We start from the raw sequence: 24195 nt of genomic DNA, 5'->3' as shown, positions 1-24195 counted from the left end.
TTATTGTTACACCTTATTGTAATTCTAAGATCCCTCTGATGATACAATTTGGTTTTTTATTATGGCTTAAGGGAAATGGTTTGTGGGGCAAAGTTTGAGGGTTTTAAAACCGCTAGCATGCATTGGTACATGTTGCAGTTGTTGTTTTTTGGCCAACTTAAATAATACAATGCTGAAATCATGAACAGTTTTCAGTGGGCTCCAAACGTCTTGAGATCACTACTTAATAATAAAAAAATGCATTATCAAAAGAAAAGTCTCAAGTTTGATTAGTGACCTACAAAAGTTCAGAATATATTATTATAATATATAATATATTTATTTTAGAATATATATTATTTATTTTACAGACTTTGCTTTATGTTTACAAATCGTCAAATAAAAAAAAAGTGCATATTTAATATGAATATTTCTTTATTTCATATTTGCATATTTCATTTCAGAAATTAAATTAACTTTAAAGAATCCTATTAAAGAGCCCTGTTTATTTAACGTATGCATTAGTTGGCGTGTGTGCTGTTTGTAAGCTCATGGGGAAATGAGTGCTTGACCAGATTTGGCTTCGGTCCCGTGCTGAGCATATCTTGTGTGCCGTTTCAGTTCTTTCAGAGCATGTGAGGTTTTCCCACAGGACTCAGGACTGGGTCAGAGTTCCAGAATTCCAGAGACCTGAAATGATTGTGATGAATTTTATGAGGATAAAGGTCACGTCCCTGACTTTTATTGTCCTTGCTTTAACAATGCCTAAGGTTAAAGGAATGGTTCCCCCCAAAACATGCAGATTTTCACCACACAAGATGTTATTTCTGGACTGGAGTGCTGTGGATTACTTGTGGACTGTTGTGATGTTTTTATCAGCTTTTTGGACTTTCATTCTGACGGCACCCATTCACTGCAGAGGATTAATTTGGTGCGCAAATCATGTAAAGCAAATTTTCCCAAATCTGTTTTGGTGAAAGACCAAATGCATCTACATCTTGGATGGCCTTAAATGTTCAGAAATATTTTATATTTGGGTGAAATATTCCTTTAACTTATACTGGTTACAGTGGCCAACCAAAGATATATAAAAACATTCATGTATACATTGCATTAGATTATTTTGAAAAATATAAGATATCTAAAACAATTCCATAGAATTTTCTAAAATTTTTGTGTACACTTCAGACATTTCGTGCATGTAAAACGTGCCTCATTTATTTACCATCAGAATTATGCAACTGGACACATTATAACCAAAAGACCTTTTATTTATTACAGTGAAAATGCACAGATTTATTGAAAAATGGTTTCATACAACTATGTACAATCAGGAGGTTTAGATGATCAGAACAGTCTCATGTAAAGCTGCAGCCTGGGTCTATAGGCGGAACAATAGGCATTATTCAGTGTCTTATTGAAGCACAGACCGTGTCTAATTAGTGCACGCTCATAAAGCGGAGCAAAAACAAGTAATATAGACCCTCCCTTCACCCCCCTTACGCCACAGTGATTTAAACCAAACACAAACAAGTGGGCCGCTGACCCTAATATCAATAAGACAAAAATACCCGTTTACATCTAATTCATTATTAACAAACTGTTATAAGAGCTAAAGACAGAAAAATATAATCAAACATAGTTTATACATACACAAAGTTTAACATTCTGTCAATTGATTTTCTGAATGTTTGCTGAGTTTGGTAGAAGACCTGTTGCATGCAACTAGGCAGTTGACTGTGATGTGTCTTACATTATTTAATCGAAAACTATTTTAAACATACAGTTTTGCAATATTTGAACTTAAAAAAAATCTTTTCTCACACTCATTTATAAGAAACATAGCACCTTAAAATACATATATATATATATATATATATATATATATATATATATATATATATATATATTTGAACCTTATATATTGTTTTTGAATGAAAAATACAATTATTGATGAACTAGCCAAATATTAAAGTTTACAGCCTTGAAAGTCCATATGCACAGTTCCATGGTTGAACGTTGAGCTTCACACATAGTTTCGTTTATCGTAGTCCCCATTGATTGATGTGCTTTTTGTAGGTGGAGATAAATATTTAAGAGGATACGAGGATTTCTCATCATGTGGACGAGAGCAACACAGGATCACTCCTCCGAGCAGAAGCATGGCAGACGCTGCCCATCCGATGTAGAGCGCAGCTCCAATTTCTCTTTTCTTTGCATAAGGCACTTGAGGGTCATAGAAGTCCGAGATGATGTTATTGGCAATCCAGCACAGAGGCACCAGCACAAACAAGCCGGCGATGATGTATATAACCCCTCCAACGTTGACTACTTTGGCTTTGATGGACTCTGTACTGATGCAGTTGGTGCACTGAGCGCCGGCGATGGTTATCATCAGAGCCTGGACACCCAAAACTGCTGAAATGACCGTCAGAGCCCGAGCGGTCTGGAGGTCAGTGGTCAACGCCAGGACGGAGTCATGCATTTTACACTGCATCTGACCCGTGCTCTGGACCACACAGGACATCCACAGCCCGTCCCAGATGTTTTGCGCCACCACAATGTTGCTCTCGATGAAGGCGGACACTTTCCACATGGGCAGCCCACAAGCCACCATCACCAAAAGGGTCCCGGTGACGCTCAAGCCAAGTCCAATCATCTCCAGACATGCAGAAATCATCTTTGTTAAGTTTTTTTAACGCAGTTTAAAAAGTGTAGAAATAAAGTATTTTTGTTCAAAGTAGGTGTTCAGAGCAGAAGTATCTCTACATCGCTTGGCAACACTGCAGGATGAGAATCGATGGAGTTTTCTGCTCTTGTGTGTAGGGAGGATGCTCTTTTAAGGGCACTCACAACAAAGAGGAGCGGCTCCAGCCAATCAGAGTGCAGCAGTGCAGCAGTGCAGCGTGGCTCCCGACAGCCAATCAGAAGTGAGAGCCACTGGGAAAGACCAGAGCCGTTAAGACCACACATCATTCAGTCAGAGTTTTTTATAAGTGACGGTAGCAACAGTGTGACTTCCTCGTCTTCCTGGTATTCTTTAAGAAGAAAAGCCCACTTTACACAAAGGGCTGCAGGTGTCAAAACAAGCACACAAATGTATAAGATAAGAGATCATTTCGTTATGTTGTAAAGGCACGTCAGAAATAACCAGTGGTGGACTGGGACAGTAAATCAGGCCGGGAATTTGACTCCCCGCCCCAGGCCACCTCTGTTGCTGCAGTCACCACCCAATTGATGTGTCCACCAGACTGTTAAACTCTATGGCTCTTTCAGTTGTTTGAATTGGGTTAAAAAATAAATCAAAATCCTTAGACTGTGGACGAGCAAAATAATCAAATGGAGTATCAAGAAGTATCAAGGCATTCACTGCCTCTATCATCTTTCCCTGAATCCCCCTCTCTCTCACTCTGCACATTGAGTTTCTCTGCAATATGAAATAAGCACTTTCAATAATCTGTATTAATTATGCAGCCATCAATTGTAGCCTATGTTCCCATGATCACAGTCCTACTACTGATGACCTTATAAATCATAAAAGCACTTATATTTTTCTAAGAGTATAGCATGTTTAGTTTTGCTAATAGCTTAAACTTTTCCTGAAGGTTCCTGCTCTGAGTCAAAAGCTGAATTGTCCACCTCCTTTTTATTTTATTTATACATTTTTTTGTAATTGATTTTATCTATTGTAAGTCTCTTTGATTGAAAGCATCCATCTGCCAAATGATTATGTAAATATTACGATGGAACAGTTCAACTTTTTCACAGTTCGGTTTGTTTCACGGTTTTAGAATCATGGTTTCAGTACCGTTGTATGTGCTATGTTTATGGAAAAACTATACTTTCAAAAAATATATATATTATCATGTTATTAAGAATATTCTAACTACAAGCAACAGCACAAATAAATACAACAGAGTAAAGATACAAATAAAATAAACTGACTTTCAGTTTTTTTTTTAGGTAGGTCTTGCATTAGATTTTAAGTACAGAATATAAATAAAGTAATCAAATGTAAAACAGCATTGCATTTTGGAGTTTGCAGTTTCTTTTTTTGATTCATTTGAGTCCGTTCGGGAGTTCGGAGAGGGTTCGCGAATCATTTGAGTCAGTTTGAGAGTTCCTAGCGGGGTTCGCGAGTTCGGAGCGGAATAGCGAATCATTTGAGTCAGTCTGAGAGTTCAGACCGGGATGGTGAATCATTTGAGTCAGTTTGGGAGTTCGGAGCGGCTTCGCGGATCATTTGAATCAGTTTGAGAGTTCGGAGCGGGTTCGCGAATAATTTGAGTCAGTTCGGGAGTTCGTAGCGGGATCACAAATCATTTGAATCAGTTTGGGGATCGCGAATCATTTGAATCAGTTCGGGAGTTCGGAGCAGGATCGCGAATCATTTGAGTCAGTTCGGGAGTTCGTTGCGGGTTCGCGAATCATTTGAGTCAATTCGGAAGTTCAAAGCGGGTTCGCGAATCATTTGAATCAGTTCGGGAGTTCGTAGCGGGTTCGCGAATCATTTGAGTCAGTCTGGGGATCGCGTATCATTTGAATCAGTTCGAGAGTTCGTAGCGAGATCGCGAATCATTTGAGTCAATTTGGGGATTGCGAATCATTTGAATCAGTTTGGGAGTTCGTAGCAGGATCGCGAATCATTTGAGTCAGTTCGGGAGTTCAAAGCGGGTTCGCGAATCTTTTGAGTCAGTTCGGGAGTTCGGAGTGGGTTCGCGAATCATTTGATTCAGTTTGAGAGTTCGGAGTGGGATCGCGAATCATTTGAGTCAGTTTGGGAGTTCGGAGCGGGATCGAATCATTTGAATCAGTTCGGGAGTTCGTAGCGGGTTCGCGAATCATTTGAGTCAGTGTGGGGATCGCAAATCATTTGAATCAGTTCTATTTCCGTTTTCCAAGCGTGTTTAGGTGTGATATGTGAACGTATTTTTTGTTTTACTGATGTGCCTTTTAACAGTATTAAGTATATTCAAAAACTAAACAAATTGTGCCTAAAAAGTGCACGCATCTAGGCTAATGTAAAGTTACATGATGAAGTCATACTAGTGCGTGTGGTGTGTGTTCTTGCATTATTCTGTGTATTCAAATACATTTATGAATGCATGTGAATGATCACAAAATTCAAGAAATGGGGGTGAGAAAATGTATATATTTATATTATTTTATGTAGTTAATCAATATCACACGAAGAGTGCCATTTCAGTTTTTCACTCTGCGATCGCCTGATTCGTAGATTCATAAAACCGTCAATTAATTCGCAGTTACATAACAGCCTATTGTACGTCAGCCTGGTCGACTGCACAGCGGGAGCTGGCAGGCCAGAATGACCGTCAGACCACCAGGAAATGTCCCGGTGCTCCCGATGGCCAGTCCGCCCCTGGAAATAACTGACGGAGCGCAAATTTAACCACCTCTCAGGTAAAACCGCCACGCGAATTAATTATTTTGTTTTAAAAGAGCACTTTACACCGATACTAGCGCGAAATGCTTTTATACTTTGTGTGTGTGTGTGTGTAATTCCCGGTTCCTCTCCTAATCGCCAATTCGTCTTATTACAATTATTTTAAATACAATTATTTTACAGTTATTACTTTTAAAAGCGAACGTTTATCCGCGTTAACTAACTTTTTTGTGTTCATTTAGCTGTTGTTTATCAAAGTTCTGTTGCCACTTAAAGATGTCTAAAACGCAAAGTAACCAATCGGAGCTAGCAACTGCCTACAGGCCAAGTAACCAGCCAGAAGCCAGAAGCATCCAACTTGACCATTTTAGGAACCATTTATTTATGTACCTTTTTCCTGTACATCCCTAAGCTGTGTGTCTTACTTTTTAATTTCAAAGACACTTAAAAATCATTTAAAACAAAGTTAGGCAAATTTAGGTGATTTGTTTGGTAATTTAATCTGACACCCTGCAGCACTGAATAAAGCAAAAAAAAACAATTTTTTTTATTTAATTGCAACTTTTATCTCATTTTTCTGACTTTTTCCTAACTAGTGACTTTTTTCTTAGAATCTGAGTTTATAGGCTTCTAGTAGGCAATGTGTCAAGGTTTAAACTGTCACAATTACCAGAAAAAAGACAAAAAGTCTCATTTACCATTTATTTTTTATTCCATAATGGACACAAACAAAACAAAACAAAACAAAAAATACTAAGAATAATTACAAAAAAGATTATTATTTTTTTTAACAGAATTGTGAGATAAACCCAGAATTGCAAGAAAAAGTCAAAATTGTGAGATAAAAAGTCCCAATTACTTTTTTATCACATGGTGGTGGAAACCAGTTAAATTAAAATAAAACATATGGATAATAATTGATTCAAACAATGTCGTTTTTATGTCCTTTATATGCATGTATAGCATTTATCTTTACTTTATGCTATATATTATTACTCTGAATTAATCCTTTAATGTGTTCAACTTGCGTGATTCGGATTCATCTACGTGCAGCCCAGTGTGTCATGTGTACAGTTATAACGTATGCTTAGATTTGTTACTTCCTCTCCTAAATCATGCCGAGGAGTGGCGCATGAAAAACAGGAAGTGGGGTGAACTGTCTCGTATTTGTGATTGTGAACATGCAGCTGCAGAGAAAATGACTGGAGACAGCCACGGTACCACCTTTGACTCAAGAGCCAAACAGTTAGCTTTGTTCTTGTCTCATAGAACCAATGACTTCAGTGCCCGAAGATTCTTTTTTCATTTAGTACCTTCTTAGATTACAGTTAAATTGCCAGTGCTTTCTCACACAAAGCTGCTTTCCCAGAAGTGATGATTTCCTATGTCCATAAGGTGCGATTGTCCATTTACTGGAGTGGACGCCCCTCATAGAGGCTTAATTCCATGTAAAGCAATTAATGACATTTACTGTAACCTGGTTTCAGTTTGTATTGAAAGCTCTCCGGTTCCCAAAAAAGCAAAACAAAAGCGTGCTATCAGTAAGTCAGCCACTTTCCCAAAGTGCTGTAAAAATGCTGAACAACACATTCAGTGGAACCTTGACAGAAGCAGGAAAATCTCTGTTGATTCAGGCTGTTGTTCGTCAGGAGGGTCTAGGGAAAAACTCTGCAGCGTGTACCAGCCTCAATCATCATTTTGGAGTGAAATATTTATATTTGTGTTGCTGGTGTTGCATGTCTGTCTCACACAATATCACTCATTTATATCTCAGAGCTCATTTTAGTGGAACAATATAGACTACAATATTTCCAAAAATAGACTACCACAGATAAATTAAGACACGTGGCGTTTCGGTTCTTCATCTTTTTTCACCAATGCCCTTGTTGATTGCGTTGCCAACTCAGTCCTGTGAACTGACATCTTGCATTTTTTTAAAAACACTAGCAGGATGCAAGTAATTGCAGATGTTATAGTAAATGTAGCATGATGATCAGAAGAAAGACAACACCAAACCGCTAAAGTTTACTACTTAAAACTATTTATGTCAGTCATTACAGTGGGATTATATACCCCTGGAAACCCAAAATGCAGTCATTGAAGTCTCCTTATTTAGTGTGGCATCTGTGCAAAGGATAAGCACCACTACCCTTGTGACCTAAATTGATCGGGAGGGATGTGATAAGAAAATGACCACAGGGAAGGAAAAGTGGGTTTTTATGATAACAGAGTAATAGAAACGGACAGACCAGACCAGAATGAGATAGAAACAAGAGCAGTATAAGCCAGAGCAAACCGTCTTTTGGTGTACTTTTGGTGTTAAAATAGTATTGTCAGGATCGACTGAAGATGCACAGTGAAGAATTAACGCTGAAAAAGCATGGACAAAGTTAGGCATATTTTTGCCTTATTGATTACACATTTGTAGGAGTTTCCATTGCAGATGCTAAATTAAGAAAACTTCATATCACAAAATACTTTATTCATACATGTTTGTATTTTTGCAATATTTTCTTCATTGTTTATTTATTGTTTATTACAAATTCCAATTCAACTTTCTGTGGGATGTGGACAAATACATAAAAATTCACACTTCAGAATTAAAAGGGAGCAATATCTTCAATTTTGAATTTTGCACAACTCTGCTAGCAACCATTCAGAACAACCTGGCATCATAATATCTAGTTTTGAATGTGCAAATGGCACTTTTTATTTTTTGAAATGTAAAAATCTAGTTGATCTGTTTGTGGACCGTTTCATCAGAGCACACATTAAAACAAGGTCGGCTAATAACCAACGTAATTTCCTGAGAACAATCAGCTCCTCATCCGCGTGGAAGTATAATTAAAAAGAACACAAACAAAGCTGCATTAATCAAAGACTGACCTCATATCATGTTCATACACTAGCCATGGACCTCTTTTACCCGTCTTTAACATCTTTTATCAATTTTAGCATGAATCTTGAGGATTGTTACCGCTGATGTGCATGTTTTCTGCAGATGTTTCCTCTAGTCTCTGTGTTGTGCTGAAGCCACGCCAGGAGTCTGGAATTACACACGTACTGTATCTAATGGGCCTCATCAGTCTCATCAGTGAGCACAGAAACAAAGCATCAAGACCTCCTTCTCTGGCAGCGGTCACAGCAGCTCAGTCTCGGGCTGTGGACGATGAACAGTGAGGCTGAGGTGAGCACATGGGGTCACGTGGACCGGGACGGATGGAGTTGTACAGTGCGGAAATCCTGTCCTGTCTTATATTTCCCTCAAGACTATTGTTCTAGCATGATTGCGGATCCAACTATGCAATCAACCGTTAGTTTTCATATGATTAATCTTTCGCAAACTTTCTAAACAATCTAAATTGACCTTCTTTAAAAATGCTCACGTTTGCTTGCAATTCCTGTTGAAATAAAATGTTTTGGTAAATCAGAATTACAATGTAAAAAGTCAGAAATTTACTGACATTCTAAGTCAAAATGAACACAAAAATCATAATAAAATGTAGAACTTTGTGGGTGAATCTATTGAATTTTTGCACTAGATTATTAACCAAATTGTATTATCGTTTCTGAGTCAATGGTTAATCACTGAACTTGGGGAATACAGGCTGGTGCTTTGAGGTCATTTAAGCCAGTGGGAGTTTTGTTTATATTCACAATTGCTCATAGGAATAATCACATGCCAAACTTTTAGAGTCACTGACATCCACCACCCTTCATGAATCATGAGGCTTTATTACAAAATGAATTTTGTAATGTGTTCCTCAAGTCCAGTGATGAAGTTTATATCCAGGTCCAGCTATCAACAGGAAGCAGATCTGATTGTATCTTGTACACTTATGTTGTAATTTTTGATGAGTCAAGTGCTTTGTATACAGCTGTGTTCACAGTCACTGTACAAGTATGACCATAATTTCATCCAATATTTTGCTGGGAATTACTCATTCATGCCCTCTTTCATCTAGTTCCTCACAGGGGTGAAAATCCACTGGTCTGACTCACTTTTTCAGTTTCCTGAAATACTTTCCCTATCAGGCTTGAGATCAGCCGTGGTCTTTTAAGACTGAGGCCACTTCCTGTGCCCATAGACATTTATGGACTGTATAGCCTCTCAGATACACTTTTTACAATATTTGCAACATTGTACATGGTTTTTGTTGTTTTTGGTAAAATCTGTTTCTAGAAAAGTGGGAGTTATATTTGCTGGATATGCAATTTCTTTACTTTTCCTAGAAATTTGTACATTAAGTAAAATGTAGAGAATGATGTTTGATTATAAAAAGCTATTTTTGATGTTCAGTTGCATAGGAAACCAATTTTATTAACTCTATTTTCAATGAATTTCAACTCAAATCTTTATTGCACTTAAAAAAAATGAAAAAGAAAGTAATATTTCTTAAATCAGGCATTTACGTTTTTTTAATAGTTTTTTTTAAATAAATATTTTAGTATTATTTAAATATTATATTCATTATTTAAATATTTTATATCGTTTTCCACAATTCTGCACTTACATTTCTGAAAAATGCATAGCTTTCAGTTTGAGTTGGCCTTAAACCCCACCCGTCTTGCTGCAATTGTTGGTCATGAGAAACAAGGAAACAGCTTGTACAGAACAATAAAGGTTTCCTGCAATGTGCAGGCATCTTTACCGAGCTGGTGCAAAGCCGCTCGAGCCACCTTTAATGAGCTATTGTATGGATGCATATCACAAACCCTATGTGTTCCTGAGATGCCAGTTTCCCAAGAAAAACTTATTGTGGCCGCAGTTCCGCTGTCCATTGGAGGAAATGTTCAGAAAGCTTCCATGCCCAGTTTGCGGCCATGAAGCATCCTGCAGTAGCACCTTGAGACGTTCCAAACAGAAAGAAATAAGGTGCCTCAGCGTCACTGCAACTGGCACAAATCCATATGTTTTGTGTGGTGCTTATGTGATTCCACAGCCACCAGGTTCCATAATAAGCTAATGGATGCTAGATTGCAGGAATAAATAAATGTGTTATAGTTGTGTAATGCAATTTTTTTTCTAAGTAATGAGACTACACATTTTCTTTATTCTGTGATTATTTTTTATTCTTCCATTTGAATTCAATGCGTTAACCACCAGAAAGCTGCTTGGTTTGAAAGTGACTTGTGTGTGAGATTTGCTACATCACTTCACTATTGACAGTATACAATAGACCTTTTTTTTGTCCATGAAATTTTGCTGAAATTATGATAATGTGACTGCATCTTTACACTGAAGGAAGGACTCAAACCATATTGAGATATCTGTGTTTGAAAGACATTATTAATAATTTTTGATGTATGTAAAGATAAGCTTGGCAACAATGGCCTTAGTTCCAGGGAAAGAGAAAATGCTTAGATGAAATTACAGAGAAGCATGATGACATCATAGTCATATTTCAACAGAGAAAGCCAATGGTAAATTAGCAAGGTTATTGAAGAATGAAAGTACAACAACAATGCTTGTGTGATTGCCAAATACTGTGATTGTTTAGAACTGGATGAACTATTAATTGCAGCTTTATCTGTTTGGCTGCTGTCTAATAACTAGCACTGAAGCACAGGAAGGTGACTGTGGTGGTGAGCATGGATTATTTCACTGTTTCTACAGGATTTTCCCATCATTGTGTTCCTCCAGATTGCTCCTGTTCTAGTTTGGCCGCATGAGCGATTGCAGCGCTGCCTCGCTGTTTTTATGATGTTTTTGTTGTGTTGCACTTGGACCATTGTTTATAACATGAGTTGATTACAAACTAGAGATCGTCCAGATTTGTCTTTAATTTCTCAATTCGCTTTATGGGGCTACTCTGGCACTACTGAAAATGATATCAGATAAACAAGTTTAAAGTCAGGTCATCTAAAGCCATTTGGTGTTTAGACTTTTTCATTGCAACAAAAGATGAAATCCAAAATCCTTTGTGCTGTTTTGTATTAGTAAAACTTCATATGCAAAATGCCACACACTATTTATTAAGAAAAATTGGTGAAAAAGATAAGTTAAAACATTTATAATGTTCCAGAGGATTTCGATTTCATGTAAACTTTCTATTCATAAAAAATCAAATAAATAAATCTAGAAATAAAATGTATCATGGTTTCCACAAAATCATTAAGCAGCACAGCTGTTTTCAACATTGATAACAATATAAAAAGTTTCTCCAGCATCAAATCAGCATATTAGGATGATTTTGTGACTCTTTCGTGAAATTCAGCTTTGCATGAATGTATAAAATACATTTGAACATATAAGACAATGAAGGGTAGTCTTTTAAATAATATTTCGCGATATAACTGTGTTTAATGCACTTTTGATCAACTAAATGCAGCCAGGTGAGCACAAGAGACTTCGTTCAGAAGCATAATATAAATGCTTGGAACAGTAGTGTACAGTATACCTGTTGGAAAGAACCCAAATATTATTTTTCCAAGACTAAATGCTTCAATTTATGCTATCAGGAACAGTGTGGTTTATTTCTATTTGTATTTTTCCTTGGCAAGATATTTCAAACTGTTTGCCCGATTCATGAGTTGATACTTAAACAACATAACTGCATCATTTCTCTTTCAGAAGCAACACGAGAGATTGAAATTTCCTCTAAAATAAGAATAAACCAAATTAATTACAAACTGCACCAGAGGGAACTATATTGTGTGCTTTGAGTGAATCGCATCAAATCACCAAAAGTCATTACATGAAAGAAAAGTCTCCCCTGGATCGGATTTTGTGAATCTAGCAGAAAAAGTTGCTGAAGCAACAAGTCTGACTAGGTCTGCAGACCTCCTGATGGATCAAAGGAGGCTCTTTTGTTTGAGGACTATACAGTGAGATGTCGGCCTTCAAGTTCCCATAGAAATGGTCTGACAAGATTATAATGCATTTAGATTGACCAAGTCCTCTGTACTGAAGAAACAGCCTGCGCTGATTAATCCTGCTTCGATGGAGGACCCATACTCAAATCTGAAGCACTTCAAAACAAATAAAATTTAAATAGTTTGATCTATTATAGTAGATACTATCAAATATACATCCATTAAAATATTGGTATATGTTTTCAAAGCACTGGCAAACAGAGGGATATCAACATTATTTCCTCAACACACTTCAAACGATGAGAGGAAACTCATTCAAATTCATTCACTGGCCTGCATGCTTCATTACTTCTCCAGCAGGATTACAGTGTCAGCATCTTCTTAATTTAAACAGCCTTTGATGTGTTCCTAGAATAAATAAACCGCTACGTTTCTGACACGGAGAGAAACAATTCCCTATAGTTTGGCCTGGTTACCTCTCACACAGTTTCCTGGGCAGTATTTACAGAGCAGGGTCCCACTATTGTGTTGCTCTCCGGACATCTTCCTTTTGCTTGTCGTTCTCAGTGAGGAAAATCACAATGCATGACTATACATGCATGACCTAGAATGGATCACAAAGGCTGTCTCACATGCATCCATTCAAACCATTGTAGTGTAAACATTTGTGAGAGTCACACAAACTGAATATGATGTTATGCTGCCACCACGTGTCAGATCTCTACAACATGATGCAGTACTGGGAGTACCATTTACATAAGCCATCTTTTTATTATTATTACATTAAACAGCAAAATCCAGTAGGCTTATCAATCAAAGTATTGCATACTAAAATAATGTATTTATTTTTCTTTCAAATTTAAATTTTTTAATACGTACACTTATAGGTCGGTTCAAAAGTTTTTCTTTTTTTTTTTTTTTTTACATTTTTGTAACATATTATAATACAAATATGTACTGTGTTTTTTTACTGTTTAATTAATCACATCTATCTATCTATCTATCTATCTATCTATCTATCTATCTATCTATCTATCTATCTATCTATCTATCTATCTATCTATCTATCTATCTATCTATCTATCTATCCCGCTGTTCTCCAAACCAATATAAAAATCCTACTATGGCGAAACCTCATTTCATGAATATTAATTAAGTAAGGATTCCGTTGTGCGGCTGCCATCCAATGCGTAGACATTCCTCGGTGAGCGTCCAATGGAGAAGGCTGGGCTAATGAATATTAATGAGCACGCCTTCTCCATAGTGCGATGTGCGATTTGGCGTTCTGAAAGCAGCCAGGATGACGAGCAGCGCGAGGTACAAGAGCAGGGCGGTGAAATCAGGTAAGATAAGTGAAGTGTTACCGGTATGTGACTGAAATAACTGCAATATTTAATAATTTGTCTGTTTGCATCAATCGCTCTGGATTTCTTTACGCCTCCATGGGCGTCTGCATCCTTCACCTGCTGCGGGCGTCTCGCATCACACAACAGAAGATGCAGATGTAAGACTACTTTTTATTCTGCAATTATCAGCTTAAATAATGCGCTGCGTATCTGTGTGTTTGCCATAGGTCGATTCACATCTGCGCGCATGCTGCATGTTTCTGGGACAGTGGGCCAGGTTGCTATGAATAGAGCCATGTTGCTCATATGACTTTTCCTGCCTCACTTACATCTGTTGTGTGAGAGTAACAATGAACACCAAAGTATTATATTGTGTATACTGGGTCTGATATTTAAGTTGCAGATTACCTATCCATCAAAATTAATAGATGCTGTCCATTTTCAATGCATGAAACGAATCCTCACTGCCAGCTTTCAGTGTCCCATATTTCATCTCAATCTCAGTTTGACCTCACTGTAAAGCAAGCAGGAGAACTGCATGCATTGCATCATTTGAGGACAATGAAAAAGATGCTGATACCACCAGGCACTAGTCCTAACATGCTCATTAAAATTCACTGAATGGAATTACATAATTATTTTAATTATATGCATGAATCTTAAAGACATTGTACCTCAAAATCTAAATGTTATTTTGCAGAAAGAAAATGAATTTGAATGTTTGTTTGCATTGTGACACCTTTTTTTCTTCATGCATTACCGTAATAAGCATTAGGGGAGAAATTTGATTAAATTTCATAATGCAAAAATCTCTCTAGTTCCAAAATTAGGGTTCATTTACTTCATGCAAACTATAATTTTGTATTTCTTTCTTTACATTTTTGGGATTACATTTCCCATATAGTATTTTAAAATTATAAATATCCTAGTTGATTTATTATATGCCTATTTTAAAAAGAAATGCTGCACTGTTTTGCGATATTTCTCAGATTTCATAGTCCTTTTAAATCTTGAACAATTTTGATACTCATGTGGTCTGCTCTGTGCACTGGTAAATGTCTAAATGTGCACTTGGCGAACTGTCAGTCAGCCTGGGTGACTGATGAAAATAACACTAATGCCTCTGTCTGCTAGGAAACGTTCAATTCATTTCTTGTCTTGTTTCTCTGTGAACGCCCACGAATACAAGCACACAGCTTCCAGTGACTGAGACTGTTGTCAGTTGTGCATGAAAGCAAAATCCAGTATCCATGCCTCTGGGTGAGGATAAACCTCTTTCCCTGATTCCCAGACAGGCCGAGCAATCCTGGAGATGAAGCCTAGTGGGAGAATCTATTTTTTTTCTTTGTAATATAATATAATGCTTTCTCAAAAACAAACACTAGTTAGTCTCACTGTATTTGTGTTTCATACAAACACAGATCCTGCATGGTATGTAAAACACATTTGCATATTCTGCTGCCATTTTAGATGCATTGGACCAATAAACAGGGCTAATTTTGCACATCTGTGATGCAAACCAAGCATTATGATTCTATATGACAGCAGAGAGGTTTTATATAATAGGATAAATTATGTAATATTGTAAATATGGACCGTGTGGCCTTCGGCACTGGCCGCTCCCGCACAGACTCTCTAAGCACAATGAAACATGGCAGGAATTCTGGGATTGCCCTAGTAAAGATGTGAGCGTGGCGTGTATCAGGCTGGGGGTTGGGTGCTTGGATTCATGTTTATCCTGCAGCTATCACGTGATTTGCTTTGCTGATGTCCATTTTTGCATACTGTACAGTTGTTTTGATATGGAAATTAATGTGGTAGCATTAGCATTGCGCTATTAAATGATGTCATTATATGCCATTGTTTTAGGAAAAAGAGTATGTTGGCTTTGCCACCCTCCCGAATCAGGTTCACAGGAAGTCGGTCAAAAAAGGCTTTGATTTCACACTCATGGTGGCAGGTGAGGTTCTTATCACCAGTGTTGTTTTTAATCCAAACTCGTTTTAAAACTATTAAATATTGTATATTTTAAATATTATTATTTTATTGTCATTTACTCAAGTTGTTCCATGCTTTTCTATATGTTTTCATGATTTTCTGTCTTCTGTAGGGCAAAAATAAAGAAAATCTTTTAAAGAATGTTGGTGACCAAACAATGGAATGTCAATGGAATCAATGGTTTGGTTATTAACATTCTTCAAAAAAAAAATTGTTTTAGTATTCCACATGCAGAAGAAAGAAAGGCCTACAGGTTTGGAACAACATGAGGATGAGTAAACTATGACTCTTATAGAATTTTTATTTTTGGATGGAGTATCCGATTTAATTAAAATAAAAATTAAATAAAATATAAATATTAAATGAAAAACTTAAAATAAAATAAAAACTTAAATTAAATTAAAAAATATTCCTTTGGCAGGTAACTGAATTACATTAAGTTAAAGTATTAAATTACTAAAACTAAAACTGAACTAAATATACATTTTCAAAGTTAAATTGAAACATTAAAAAAAATTACTCCATAGAATACTCAAAATATTAATAAATACTATAATAGTATATAAAACAAATGACACTGATTATTACCAAAAACAGCAGGTAACAGTGTTATTTTAGTAGAATTGAGAAAATATTAGTGTTTATTAATAATAATATTATTATAATAAAAATATTATTAATAAATATTTTTCATTTTTATGTATTCTATTTTTAGATAAAAATGTAAGTAATTTTTATTGATTTTCAGTTTTGTCATATTAAGTGTTTTTTTCTTTCTTTCTTTTTTATATGTAGGTTTATATATATTTTTAAATACGTTTATAGAACATAAAGTTAAACTAACTTAAAATGAGAAATGTAACTGAAATAGAAAGTTTTTTTAATTTTATTTGTAGTATTTTTTTTTTATTAACAAATGTTTTGTCAAGTGATGAAAATGTGTTTTTATTGGTTTTAATTTTATTGTGATTTAACTATAATAACCCTGGGATATAAAATGTGTTTTTATTTTTATTTTTTATTTTTTTCGTATAATGGAAAGAGGACAGATAAAGATGGGGGACTGAATCCTTCCTTGACCACATGATCAAAAACTGCATTTCTGCATGTTTACATTGACTCGTTGTTTTTTAGGGGAGTCTGGTCTCGGAAAGTCCACCCTGATCAACAGCTTGTTCCTCACTGATCTGTACAAGGACAGAAAACTACTCAACGCTGAAGGTATACAGTATTTCTGCTCCCATACTCACAAACTTACTGCAGTTTAAATTATGCCATTTAAAAGACACATTTTGTTTTTAGAGCGCATCAGTCAGACCGTGGAGATCATCAAACACACGGTTGACATCGAGGAGAAGGGCGTTAAGCTGAAGCTAACTATTATAGACACACCAGGTTTTGGAGATGCTGTCAATAATACAAAGAGGTAAGTACTTCAAGCTTAGCTCAGATTTGTTAATTATTGGGCAGTTTTCTGTTAACAGGATGTTTTGTCTCAATCCTCAGCTGGAAGGCCATTACTGACCACATTGACCAGCAGTTTGAACAGTATTTTCGGGATGAAAGTGGCTTGAACAGGAAGAACATCCAGGATAACCGTGTCCACTGCTGCTTGTACTTCATCCCTCCGTTTGGACATGGGTAATCCAGCTGAATAAATTATGTTCAGATAAAAGCACTCAAACACTAAGGGATATGGGTTTGATTCTCAGGGGATGCACAAAAAAAAAAAAAAAAAGAAAGATATAAAAATACCTTAAAAAAATACATTAAATGCTGTGTAAGTTGCTTTGGATAAAAGCATCTGCCAAATGCATAAATGAAAATAAAATACATGAAAAATGTAAATACATGTTAAATTTGGCAAAATAAAATTGTTTCGAAATAATTATTAAAAGGATAAAAAACTATTAGTGCTGTCAACCGCACATCGCGATTAATCGCATCCAAAATATATGTTTGTGTACTGTATATATTTATTATGTATATATAAATACACACACACATACAGTATATATTTTGATAATTTTATATGCATATGCATTTATATTATATATAAATATATTTAATATATTAACATATTTTTTATATATCAACATATTTTTCTTAAATATATACATGCATATGTTTGTATTTATATAAACATAAATATACACAGCACACACACATATGTATATATATCTATATATAGTGTTCCTGTAGCTCAACTGGTAGAGCACTACGCTAGCAAGCAAGCAAGCGCAAGGTTCGGGGTTCGATTCCCCGGGAACACATGATATGTAAAAATTGACAGCCTGAATGCACTGTAAGTCACTTTGGATAAAAGCACCTGCTAAATTCATAAAATGTACATTTAATATTTATATTATGTAAACTACGATATAATTTTACAGCGATATCATTGACTTGATTGCAAATTAAAACAGACACTATTTCAACTGAACAGAGATGACATAACTGAATTCAATGATGAACTGCCTTTAACTATCATTTTGCATTATTGAGACACTGTTTTCCAAATGAATGTTGTTCAGTGCTTTGACGCAATGTATTTTGTTTAAAGCACTATATAAATAAAGGTGATTGATTGATAAACAAAAACTTTTATTTTGGGTGCAATTAATCGTGAATTATCATTTGTCAGCACTAAAAATATTATTCAATAATATTAAAAAAACAGACAAAACAAAAACTATTTTTACGCAAGGTCTATTTACAGTTATTTCTTGATAAATGGTTTCCGAGTACTTTAAATACTATTATGAATGAGCATAATAATTTTAAAATTAAAGGATACAATCCCAATCAAAAGCTTAGGGTTAGTTAGATTTAGATTTTATTCAGAGGAGATGCATTAAATTGAGATGCAAAAGTGACAGGAAAGACATTTTATAATTGTAAAAAAAAAATAATCCTTTTGTAATATATTCTGTTCTTTTGATCTTTCTATTCATATATTAAGCAGCGAAATTTCAACATTGATAATAATAAAAATGCTTCTTAAACAGCAAATCAGTACATTAGGATGATTTCTGAAGGATCATGTGACACTGAAGACTGGAGTAATGATGCTGAAAATACAGCTGCACATCACAGGAAAAAAAATGATTAACTGTTTTAAAATATATTAAGAAAACTTTTTACATTTTAATAATATTTCACAATATTACTGTTTTTATTGTATTTTTAATTAAATAAATGCAGCGTTGGTGAGCAGAAGAGACTTCTTTCAAGAACATTTAAAATAAATACTTTAATAGTAATACTTGTGTGCATTTCATAAAACTTGATCATGAGTGAACAAAAAATCTTATTGTTATATGGCCTCTAGACTCAAAATGTCTCTTTTTTTTAAAGCAATAAATGGGGATAAGCCCACTTTCTCTCTCTTTTCCCCCTCAGGCTGCGGCCCGTGGACGTGGAGTTTATGAAAGCACTGCAGGACAAGGTGAACGTGGTTCCACTCATTTCCAAGGCTGACTGTCAGACGCCAGCAGAGATGAGGAAGATGAAGGACAAGGTAAAGCAGATCAGCATGTTTCTGTTCACATTCACAATCACGCCACGTCCTCGCTCCATGTCTCAGGGCTTCTGACGTAACCAGTGTTTTTCATCCTTCTATTCAAGGTGAGGGAGGAGATCGAGAAGTTCGGAATCAAAGTGTACCAGTTCCCAGACTGTGATTCCGATGAGGACGAGGAGTTCAAGCAACAGGACCGAGAGCTAAAGGTCAGTATCATGCCTCATAAACCAATGCTGGAGTAATTAATGACTCGAGACAAGAAAAGTGATGTTCACTGCTCCATCCAAGGCTGGTGTCGGGTTCACAGGGTCCATGCCAGATTAAAACCATTAGGAGTTTGATGAAGAATTAAAGTCACTCATCCAAAACCAAATATGCCGCCTCCATTAAGGGGTTTAAGCTTTGACTGCTGGTATATGCTGTAACTACTCCTCTGGCACATTTTCCAGAAAATTTCACAAATAATAATAGTAATAGAATTTGTAAGCAAAAATAAAATACAAAATTATAAATAAAAATAAAAATGTATAAAATAATCAATCACAATGTTTTGAAAATCTACTGTAAGTTTAACTTTTCCTGCAGAAACTATAAAGAAAATAATAAATAATATAAAAAAAAACAATAAAATAAATAATAATAATAATAAAATAAAATAATGAAATATATAAAAAATATATATTTTACCTGAAAAGGGAGTCCATCATTATCACACACACAAAAAAAAAACAACCAGCTTAGTTATGAATGTACACTTTTAAATCATCTTGGAGAACTTGACTAAGGCGGGCGTACACTGCGATTTTTGCTGTCATACGAGTTTTTTTCAGTCGTGTGGAAATGGTGTATGCTCGTATGGTCGCGGCTAGTATCATGTGCGAGGAATTACGAGCTGAGCAGAGTGGCTTACGAGCACTTCCCGACCTCCCGATCATTTTTAAACATGTCTAAAAAATTTGTGAGCTATCGGTTTGAATGTGTGCGGTTGAACAAGCGAATATGGACTATTTACCAGGAGGATAAACTCGCTGAACTCTGGAAGGAACAACGAGTGCTGTATGATGTGTCTAGCAGCGTGTGTACCATGCGTTTTAATTATCTCTCTCACTCTCTCGCTCTCTCGCTCTCTCGTAAGAGTAATGGTTTTCTATACTGTACAAACTGTTTATTATATCCCCATACACTACCTCTATCCATCAAAAATGCATGTTTAAAATGTCAATTAAACACCGATTAGTATTTTTTAAGTCATTACGAGGGCACAGGAAGTGTCCTCATAAACCATGTTTGTAATTGTAATAAAACCACGTTGTAATACCCACGTCATTATAGACATTTGTGTCCACCTAAACAATATCAATATTTTATATTTATACAATAATGTACGCCCGCCTTAAAGTACAAAACAGAACAAAATAACAACCTAACAAAAAAAATTCTCCCTAACAATGGAGTCTTCAAAAAAAATAACTGTTAAATAACTAATGGAAAATGTTAAATAAAAAAATATTAACAATTTAAGTAAATAAAATAATGTAAGTAAATAAAATACAATTCCATTTAAAGTAAAATTCACCTGAACAATAGAATACATCGCCATCTTTGGAAAGACGACTGTAAACAACTCTTCTTAGAGAACTTCACTAACTTATCTAATCTCTAAAAACATTACAATTTTAACGCAAAAATTATGTGTTTCAGGAGTGCACTCCATTTGCTGTGATTGGGAGCAACACGATAGTTGAGGTCAAAGGTCAGCGGGTGAGAGGCAGACTTTACCCATGGGGCATTGTGGAAGGTCAGTACGGATCTGGACTTGAATATCTATGTTTTGCATGAGACTGACTCTGTGTGGACAAGTTTTACCCAACCATGTGCCAGCTAACCTTAAATGTATTAAAAGGTTTTGAAAGATTTGTGTGCATATTTTTATTTTTTATTTTATCACAGTGGAGAATCAGTCCCATTGTGATTTTGTCAAGCTGAGGAACATGTTGATTCGCTCACACATGCACGACCTGAAAGACATCACGTGTGACGTGCATTATGAAAACTACAGGGCACAGTGCATACAGCAAATGACAAGGTAAGTCACACTGCTTTTCTAAATATCATAGAAAAAGATACTGTGCCATTGACAGCCATCACTTATGAGATGTTCTGTTTCCACCAGCAAACTTAGCCAGGATAATCGTGTGGAGAGCCCCATCCCAATACCACTGTCCACCCCGGACGTAGAGACAGAAAAGCTGATAAAGATGAAGGATGAAGAGGTCAGTCAGCTGTCCTGCTTAATAAAGTCATTTCAGTTCTTAGCTGTTACTTTATAAATGTGGCATTGAGCACAAAACTAGTAACCTAAAAATCATAAGTGACTTGAGAAAATTTACCTGCCATAAATATATATATATATATATATATATATATATATATATATATATATATATATATATATATATATATATATATATATATATTTTTTTTTTTACCAGCCATTAGAATGTATTTGCATTGTTTCATAAAAAATCATGCAGAACAAATAGGCGAAAAATCTAATTGCAATTTATTATTATTAGTAATATTAATAATTTTATTAAATAATAATAATTTTATTTATTAAAAATAAACAAATCAATAAATATCGCTGTAATACTATTTAACTGTAAAGTATCTCATAATAATACATTAAACTTTTATAAGAATCCAAATTATTATTATTCTTAATTTATATCACAACATCACAATTACAATGCTAATATTTATGGTTGATTTTTTTCTTTGCTTTTAAATGTCAGCTGTTATTTTGGCGTAAAACTGCAGGGAACTTCTCTGTTGAAATGCTTCACAGATTTATAAATCCTTCTCATTATAAACTTGGTAAGATGTTTGGGCTTGTTGCATTTTCAGGAATACTTATTTATATAATTGTAACACAAGCTTTGGAAACTGATAATTGCGATAAACCATATTGCAATTCTCGGGTTTCATATACTCACCAACGCCGGTTTTTATTCACCTTTGGTGCTCGGCTAGTGTTAATTGTAGGCCTCGTTTGCAACCCTAAATGCTGAATCTGCCTAATATCACTGACTTTGTCCCTCACAGTTGCGGAGGATGCAGGAGATGCTTCAAAAAATGCAGCAGCAGATGCACGAACAGGACCTGTGAACGCCCCCCTGAGCAAAACCTGCTGATTTCAACATGTCTGCACTTTTACACAAGCGGACACATAACACTTTAACATCATCACACTGAAAGATTTTCAGTAGATAAGCTAACAGATGTATTTGTATGTCAAACACAGCACACAGATATGAATGCATGTGTCGAGCACTCCGTTAAAAGGGTCACTTCACCTGAGCCTGATATCTAATACCAGGCTCCAAGTTAAAATATTTGGCAACACTAAAAGTTGTTTTCACACTTTTGTACAGTCCATGTGATGCTGTATGACTGTTTCCATGGCAAAGACGGCTGCTTTATTCACAGCAGACATGGCAAATGTCGTTTTTGGTTTGCTGTTCTATCCCAGTTTTTATTTTATTTTTAGTAATGTGAGTGCATGTGTGTGTGTGTGTGTGTGTGGGTGTGATTTGGATTTGGACAAAACAAGAGCACTGAGTGGAATACTAAATATCTGAGCAATTTTCTACTTTTAAAAGAGCTATACCAATAAGCTTGAACAAGGTTAATACATTTGCAGTATTAAAGCATATTTGTCTCTGAAGGCCTTTTCAGAGCACCTTAAATTGCAATCTTTGCTGTATGTTGAAGAGATTTTTCACCGATCCATGCAACCTTTTGTCTACCTTAAGGATTGAACATATATGAACGTTTTATGTAATTTAGGTTTTAATATAGCACTAAGGATGAATTTTCCAGTCTTAAAACATTTAATTATTTATATTATTTCACGAAATGTATATCAGACAATCTGTATATGTAAATAGGTTCCGACATCTTTTATATCACCTGTTGTTGTTGGTTTAAGATGGGTGCATTGAGATATTGATTTATATGCCCTGTATGTGTTTACTCAAGCTATTCCTATAAGCATGACAAATGCACCATGTCCAATTTATCATGATTCCTTTGAAAAATAAACATCTTCTGTGGTAAACCTGTCTGGTCTGTACATCTTTTCACCTTTGTTAAATATATATTTTTTTTAGATTTCTCATAATATAATTCCACTTTCATGTCATTAATAGCCAAATTTATATTTTCCATGACATTGGTTCAGGTATTAAAATATATGACTTTGAAATTATACATAAAATGTTGACTCTAAAATGCTTGTGCGCTACTGGTGGGGATTTAGAACCATCCCATTGACTAGAATGATTCGAAAGATTAATTCTCTGAGACACTCGCTGATTCATTAAAAACTTCCAACCAAAACCTCTTGGTTATGAATGTACCCTTTGTTCCCTAAATGGGGAACGAGATGCTGTGATGGCATCATTGCTATTGGAAACACCTGCGGTGTGACAAAGGTCTGAAGCCCTTATACAATCACGCCAATTTATTGGCTAATAGCGCTTAGCGCCGCCCCGAGCATACGTCACTCTCATTGAACCAAGGTTTCAAACGTAACCAAGAAGTTCCCCTTCATAGTTTCACTTCAATGCTGCAATGGCATCATCGCTATGGGAATGCAATACTATAACGCCTGACATGCCTAAGATAGCTGGAAGACCGAGGAAAGAGTCTACTCAAGTGTAAGAGACCCGGAAGCCAGGAGCCAACCTCACATCCAGACAGAATAACTTGATTAAACTTGCCGCAACACAGACATTCCATCGAAGATTCATCGAAGGCCCTTAAAGATAGCTTGAGAAAAAGCCATTACTCTTGTAGAATGAGCACACACCCCTAGAGGTGAAGTCAAACCATGCGCCTCATAAGCCAGAGATATAGCCTCCTCTATCAATGTGACATTCTCTGTTTGGTGACAGGAGACCCGTTGCTCTTACCAAAACACACCAACAACTTGTAGAGCCATGCCACTGGGCTGTGCGATCAACTTATAGATCTTCAATGCCCTCAACGGGCAAGACTCAGAAGTTGCACATCACTAACTGACCCCACATCAGCAAGGGAAAAAACCTCCAACCTCTTGCTGAAAG

At 35.7% G+C, this 24195-nt stretch overlaps 2 protein-coding genes and 1 long non-coding RNA gene across 3 annotated transcripts; 2 read left to right on the top strand and 1 right to left on the bottom strand.

Annotated features, from left to right (window-relative positions):
- Positions 1 to 1229: 1229 nt before the first annotated feature.
- On the bottom strand, positions 1230 to 2814 carry LOC127966058 (claudin-5). Its single transcript, XM_052566879.1, has one exon. The coding sequence runs from the start codon at positions 2657 to 2659 to the stop codon at positions 2006 to 2008; it is 654 nt and encodes a 217-aa protein (XP_052422839.1). The 5' UTR covers positions 2660 to 2814; the 3' UTR covers positions 1230 to 2005.
- Positions 2815 to 4746: 1932 nt separating this feature from the next.
- LOC127966057 (uncharacterized) lies at positions 4747 to 8895 on the top strand. The gene is made up of 2 exons (XR_008155540.1): positions 4747 to 5400; positions 8385 to 8895. It is a non-coding gene; the product is annotated as an uncharacterized LOC127966057 (long non-coding RNA).
- A 4581-nt stretch (positions 8896 to 13476) lies between these two features.
- On the top strand, positions 13477 to 23186 carry LOC127966056 (septin-5-like). The gene is made up of 11 exons (XM_052566878.1): positions 13477 to 13703; positions 15415 to 15505; positions 16678 to 16764; positions 16846 to 16969; positions 17050 to 17184; positions 18946 to 19063; positions 19171 to 19272; positions 20768 to 20864; positions 21017 to 21152; positions 21240 to 21339; positions 22172 to 23186. Exons 2-11 carry the CDS (start codon positions 15496 to 15498, stop codon positions 22232 to 22234), a joined length of 972 nt encoding a protein of 323 aa, XP_052422838.1. The 5' UTR covers positions 13477 to 13703; positions 15415 to 15495; the 3' UTR covers positions 22235 to 23186.
- Positions 23187 to 24195: the final 1009 nt, after the last annotated feature.

This window comes from Carassius gibelio, chromosome B10 (assembly GCF_023724105.1).
Source record: "Carassius gibelio isolate Cgi1373 ecotype wild population from Czech Republic chromosome B10, carGib1.2-hapl.c, whole genome shotgun sequence".
Lineage (NCBI taxonomy): Eukaryota > Metazoa > Chordata > Actinopteri > Cypriniformes > Cyprinidae > Carassius > Carassius gibelio.
This window is presented reverse-complemented; position numbering and strand designations above follow the sequence as displayed.

Coding starts and splice junctions, on each gene's coding strand:
- LOC127966058 (XM_052566879.1), bottom strand. CDS start 2,659: ATGATTTCTGCATGTCTGGAGATGATTGGACTTGGCTTGAGCGTCACC.
- LOC127966056 (XM_052566878.1), top strand. Junction 17,185..18,945: donor ATCCCTCCGTTTGGACATGG/GTAATCCAGCTG, acceptor TTTCCCCCTCAG/GCTGCGGCCCGTGGACGTGG. Junction 19,273..20,767: donor AACAGGACCGAGAGCTAAAG/GTCAGTATCATG, acceptor TATGTGTTTCAG/GAGTGCACTCCATTTGCTGT.